The 6524-nt window shown below is 31.1% G+C and overlaps 1 protein-coding gene across 1 annotated transcript; it reads right to left on the bottom strand.

Annotated features, from left to right (window-relative positions):
• Nucleotides 1-511: 511 nt before the first annotated feature.
• Nucleotides 512-3935, bottom strand: LOC125867859 (two-component response regulator ARR5-like). Its single transcript, XM_049548450.1, has 5 exons — nucleotides 3601-3935; nucleotides 3425-3501; nucleotides 3260-3337; nucleotides 2312-2379; nucleotides 512-1343 (listed from the first exon to the last, which is right to left on the bottom strand). Exons 1-5 carry the CDS (start codon nucleotides 3770-3772, stop codon nucleotides 983-985), a joined length of 756 nt encoding a protein of 251 aa, XP_049404407.1. The 5' UTR covers nucleotides 3773-3935; the 3' UTR covers nucleotides 512-982.
• Nucleotides 3936-6524: the final 2589 nt, after the last annotated feature.

Raw genomic sequence — 6524 nt, 5'->3', positions numbered from 1 at the left:
TCCTGATTATAAAAATATGACGTTCTTTTTATAACAGATTAAAATAAAAAAAATGTCACGTAAATTAAGATAGGAGTAAAAATATACTCTCTATCACAATTTACATGACTCATTTTTTTAGTCGGTACAAAAAATAAAACATTTATATATTTAATAATAATTCAATTTTAAAATATTTATTTTACACTTAATAAAATGATGTATCTATCACTTATTTTAAACCAAAAACTTCAAAAATCTTTCTTTCTTTCTTAACTCTGTATCAAGTGAAACTACATATAAAATAAGACGAAGCGAGTATGTGATTTTCTTATTTATTTGTTTTTACCACAACAAGAAAGTTACTTACTAATTTTCAAAATTATTTTCAAAAACTCTTGACCAATCAAACGTGAAAAAAAAATATTTTTCGAATACAACTAAAAGAGAAGGCTTACCCCCCCACCCTACCCTACCCAAGAAAACAAGATCAATGGAGATCCTTAGAATAAGGGAACAAATCAAACATGTGTAATTCAACTCAAAATCCAATATTCCTTTTTAGCAGACAAGAATTGACATTTAATTAAGATCGTATCAGAATCATATCAATCCATATCTCATTATTCAATTCCACCCATTATCTCTATCTGTCATTGAATTGGATACATTAATATTACTACTGTCAAACAGTAAAATTATAATAAAGTAACACATTAAATAAAATTCACCAATACAAGAAAATGTTGATTTCATAGCATAGTCTAAAATCAACTTTTCTCCTTAAGAGACTCATTTGAACATATCTTTGTAAAGCCTTGTGTGATTAAACGATATCATCGATCGATATGTGTCCGAAAAAAGTGACAAGCCAACAAAAAACCTCGCTAGTAAGGGGCAATTGGCTTGTCTACATTGTATGCCCCGACAATGGAGGGGGGTTTAAACAACCCCGGAAGTAGCAAAAAGGGAAGTAAAATACATAATGGTATATATACCGTTGTCACAACTCTTGGCTGATCATTTTGAGTCGTCTTGTTGGTGATGTTGGCGAAGAAGGCATGGAGGAATCAGTGGAATGTGTCGGTGAATCAGTAGAGAGGGATGACGAGAATGCTTTAGGGGATGATGGAGAGGAAGTGGATGGTGGTGAAGGTGTTGATGAGAGGTCAAGTGATGATGGTGAAGGTGAAAGAGTTGGTGTTGATGAATCATCGGACGATGATTCTGGCAACTTTCTCTTGTTCATTCCTTTTTCTTCACCCCTAAATCGATCCTCGTTGAACATGCAACTCTTCAAACGTTTTACATCAGCCAATTTCACTGGCTTCAATAGGAAGTCTTCAGCGCCTTCTTCCAGACATCTGTTATCGAATTAGAATTAGTTTCATCAAGAGAACATCCTACTAAAAAAAGCTCTAAATTCTGAAAAACATTAAAGTTAAAGAGCAAACATCCTTTTTCCATATTTGTTTCAGATAAGCATTTCTCCTTCAAAAAACAATCGTAAAGCCACAACTTTACGACACTATGCATTGACATCTATTAGTGGCATACTAAAAATTGCATATTCTGTTAAACTAAACCTTACTAGAATAAGAACATGCATTCCTAATTATATTACTAAAAATACAGCTATTGAAAAAAACAGACAAAGAGCATATGCTTTGGATTATGATATTGTAAAGTATGAATCCAACTACTTTATTTTTTTGGTACAAGATATTAAACTAATGAAGTGGTTGTTCATTCATTGCTTTTGGTCATGCAAAAAACTGGTTGTTCAATAATAATAACTCATCACAGCTTCCAAATTATGCAAGTCAAAACCTTTTTTTAAAATTAAAGAATCTAACAAATCTTGAAAGCACATGTACAAACGATACGTAAAGATTTGATGCTATCTTAATTTAATTGCAAGATAGCTTTTGGTTGTCAATGGTACTTCCTCCATTATTTTTTTCCTAAAATAATTGGAATTGGACAATGAGACTACCCTTCTAGTTTTATTAAGTTTTCTTCTCTCTCTGGAGTCTGTGGCGAGCCAAGATTTTTAACAAGGGGATTCAAGAATATAAAGATGTAAACACACAAAGAAAACAATGGATTTAACATATAATATATCATACATTTAAACTATTGAACAAGGGTGGCTCCGTCGCACGATGTGTCGGGTATTAACTCAAAAAGTAAATGCAATGTCAATTAGTATTGCTTCACTCCATTCTTTTAAGGATTTAGAAATTCCAGAAGTTCTAAAGTAAAAGTCACTAGCAAAAATATATTCAACAAATTCAAGTATGAAATCCAGTAGCGAAAGAATTGAAAGTACCTGTCGATTCTAGCCAAAACATTTTCAGAAGACATGATTACAACTGGAACTTCCCTAAAAGATGAACCCTGTTTCACAAATACAAATTTGGAAACTTCAGTACATTGATTAAATTTTCCTTATAAGAAACTCAAACATTAAACTTTCAAGCGAAAAAACAGCCGGTGCACAAAAACTACCACTATGCACAAGGTCTTGAAAAGACCAGACCATAAGGATCTAGTGTTCCAAGCCTTACCTTGCATTTCTACAAGAGGTTGTTTCCACGGCTTGAACCAATGACCTCATGACAACAACTTGACCGGGGTCGAAAAAGGGCCAGACCCAAAGGTCTATTGTACCAAGCCTTACCCTGCATTTGTGCAAGAGGACTTGAACCAATGACCTCATGACAAAAAAATTATCGGGGACGGAAAAGGGCCAGACCACAAGGGTTTATTGTACAAAGCCTTACCCTACATTTCTACAAGAGGCTGTTTTTACGACTCGAACCAATGACCTCATGACAACAACCTTACCGGGGTCGGGAAAGGGCCAGACCAGAAGAGTCTATTGTACGAAGTTTTACCCTGCATTTCTACAAGAGGTTGGTTTCATGACTTGAACCAATTGCCTCATGACAACAACTTTAACGGGGTCAAGAAAGGGCCAGACCAGAAGGGTCTATTACACGAAGCCTTACCCTGCAATTTTGCCAGAGGCTGTTTCCACAGCTGGAACCAATGACCTCATGACAACAACTTCCCCGGGGTCGGGAAAGAGCCGGACTACAAGGCTCTATTGTATGATGTCTTACCCTGCATTTCTGCAGGAGGCTGTTTCCACAACTTGAACCAATGACCTCTCATGACAACAACTTTACTTGTTACAGTTACACCAAGGCTCTACTCCCTTTCAAGCAAAATAAATTACATGAACAATGAAAAGAAAGGGCAAAACAAGTACTACCTTAATCTTTTTGAGCAAATCATAACCAGTCATTCCAGGCATACAATAATCTGTAATTATCAGATCCACCTTCAAATCCTAACATAAAAAAAAACATAAATCCATAAAAATCTTCAATTTTCACTTCAAAAAAAACCACCAAAAAAAATTCCAAAATATTCTTACATCAATAGTAACAGAACTCTCTTCTTCATCCAATCCAAGATATTTCAAAGCTCTCATCCCACTATCCACAGTAGTCACTGTACAATTCCAACCACAAAACATTCAAAATCTCAAAAAAAAAAAAACACATTTTTTTCTAAAATTCAGCTCAAAAAAATCAGATTTTTTTTTTTTACCTTTACAAGATGTAATTTTGAGGAGACGTTCAATGACTATTCTGTCCACAAGACTATCATCAACAGCAAGAACATGAACTTCATGAGTAGCCTCTGTTAACGGCAACAACTCATCGTACTCCTCCACCTTCTCCGCCCTACGCCGCCGTGAAAACATACCGTTTCTTGCCATCTCACTCTACTAACAAAATCAACAAAAATGGAACAAAACCCACAAATATTCTACCAAATTAAGAAAACCCCACAAATTTTCTTGGAAAAATATGTGGGAATTTGAAAGTTTTTTTTACAAAGAAAGGAAAAAAACAAAGAGAAGAGTGTGTGTAATATAAATGTCTATCTGTCTTGTTCATGTACACAGACAATATACACATACTTGTCAAAATTTTTAATTTTTTTGTTATTATTAAATTAAATTAAAATATTTAGTTTCCTAAAATATTATAAATGTAAATAAAAACACCAATAAAAAAAATATCAAATCTGGTGAAATCTACTTTTAAAATTAATAAGGCAATACGGCTGAGATTCTGAAATCCACTTTGTTGGTGCTGATTTTATTTTATTTTATCTTGCCATATCTACGCGAGTTATTACATGTTCCCGAGTTTTTCGCGATATTTCGTTTTTTTGTATTTGTCAGGATATTTTATTTATATATTTGAATTAATGCATGTTTCAATTGAATATCTCAAAATCTTAATGAAATGTTGCAAATTTACACTTTATACTTCAAATATTGAAAAGAAATTGTGTGTTTTTATTTATTTATAAAAGAAATATTGAAAACGTAGTATTTTGGAAACATATTTCATTTTTTTAGAAAAATATGATTTATATCCGTAAATTTTAAAAACTATCAAAACAAATCATATGCTTGTATTACAAGTCAATTGGATCTTCGTTACAACAAATAACTAGTGTCCATGATACTGGAGCAATGTGGTAGTTTGGAGTGAGTGCAACAAGCATCATTCCATACATCGTGAAGTAGATAAAGCACATGACTTTGTTACCCTGAGCCGATTGTTCTCTATTTTTCATCAATAATCATATTGTTACTTTCATATTCACTTAATATTTTATCACTACTTTGGTGTTCACGTAAAAAATTATATAATACAACGCAAACAACTACTATAAAGGGTGGTTTTGTAAAAGATAAAAATTTTGTGTAAAATTTCAATTTTTAAAAGATCTCAAATAATGAGATTTGGCCCAAATACTAGAAAAAACTAGTATTTGGGAATTTGGGATATTTGCCAAAAATATTTGTCAAATAATGGCAAATTGTATGGACAAACACTATTTGCCAAATTTTTTCCCAAATATTACTTGAGAAATCTATGGCCAAACGGGTCCCAGTTTCACGCTCTTATAAGAGTTTGAGACCATTTGATATGTCACGTGGCAGATTGAGGTGTATTTAAGTTCATTTAATCAACTAAAAGGATGTTTTTTTAAGATTGTCAATAGTTCTGAGATGAAACTAATAATTCTCGTTAAGTTCATGAATATTTTTCAATACTTCTTTCTTTAGTTATTAAACATTTAAGTTAATTATGCAAAATATGGCATCTCATTTAACTATATGTATCAACTTCAAGTTGAGAACAGTTGAAATTTTACGGCTTGTTATGGTAAATGCGTATTATTATAGGGGATGACATATTTCTTGAGATTAACTTCACTGCTTGATGAATGAACGAAATTTTTCAATTGAGATTTCATTTCTGTACCAAAAGTGTGTAGTTAAAACATTTTTATTAGGAGTTGAGGTATTCAATTAAAACATGACTTAAGAAATACTTGGATTTTAAAGCCAAAATACCTTTTAAGCATATTTATAGGTTTTGGATAATTTTTTTAAAAAATATTTATAAACACTTAATTTTAAGCTAAAGTAATTTTAAAAAAATCAAAAGCCGTAAATTAAGGTTTCGAACTTATAACTTTTGATTTATAAGTTAATTTAATGTACTCTTAATTGGAGTGTAGTAAAATTTTCTAACAAATTTAAAGGGGTGACTATGTTTTTATTTTTATATTTATATTTATATTTAATAATAAAGTTGACTCAAGGTCAATTTGAGAATCCACCGTCAAATCAGAAGTGGGAAAGGCGGAAAATGTAACGCCGCGGTTACTTATCACACAAATTTAAATAAAATAAAGATTTATTTTTCCCATTTAAAACTTTTTTATTTAGTAAAAAGTGAAGAAGCTTCTAAAATAATATTATTGGAATTTAAATAAATTCTAGTTAACCAACTTAAGTTTTATAATGTGTTTATATATGTACTAATTAGCTATGTTGTTCATGTTAGGTTATTGGTTGAAATAAATGAGACCATGGTAACAATGCTTATAAATTTCTAATTTAGTGTTATTGCAAAAGAGTAATCTAAAATGATGGTCAAGATACTTTGTTCCTCAAAACAAATTAGTTAGGAGGATTATTATGTAACGCTTCTAAAGAAAAATGAAATGACGAATTATAGAGAAAAAATATTAAAAAGAGACGATCATGATACTTAAGTAAATTTAATCAAGAGAGTAGAGATGATAATTGGGTGAGTTATAAACAATGCCAGAGCCAATATTTCTTTAAGAGTATGATTTATGAAAATACAATTTTACGTAAAAGTCAAAAACTATCTGTATTTAATAATAATAATAATAATAATAATAAAAGAATATTTTTACCTCAAACTATGTTTAGCTCAAATAGGTTGTCCATTCCACAAAGAAAGTTGAAGGACTATTACGTGGAAATTCTAGAAGGGTGGACTAATAACTTGGTTACAAAAATAAAATCTTTGACTTTATAGAGAGGCAATCTCTTTTTAATATACATTAATAATTAACTAAAGATATTTTCACTATAAAAAATTAAAATTCATTATGAAAAAATTGTCTCTTGA

This window comes from Solanum stenotomum, chromosome 6, assembly GCF_019186545.1.
Source record: "Solanum stenotomum isolate F172 chromosome 6, ASM1918654v1, whole genome shotgun sequence".
In the NCBI taxonomy this organism is placed as follows: Eukaryota; Viridiplantae; Streptophyta; class Magnoliopsida; order Solanales; family Solanaceae; genus Solanum; species Solanum stenotomum.
Note: the sequence above shows the minus strand (reverse complement) of the source record. Positions and strands in the feature narration are given on the sequence as shown.

Coding starts and splice junctions, on each gene's coding strand:
- LOC125867859 (XM_049548450.1), bottom strand. CDS start 3,772: ATGGCAAGAAACGGTATGTTTTCACGGCGGCGTAGGGCGGAGAAGGTG. Junction 3,338..3,424: donor AGAGTTCTGTTACTATTGAT/GTAAGAATATTT, acceptor TTTTTATGTTAG/GATTTGAAGGTGGATCTGAT. Junction 1,344..2,311: donor GTTTTGGCTAGAATCGACAG/GTACTTTCAATT, acceptor ATTCGATAACAG/ATGTCTGGAAGAAGGCGCTG.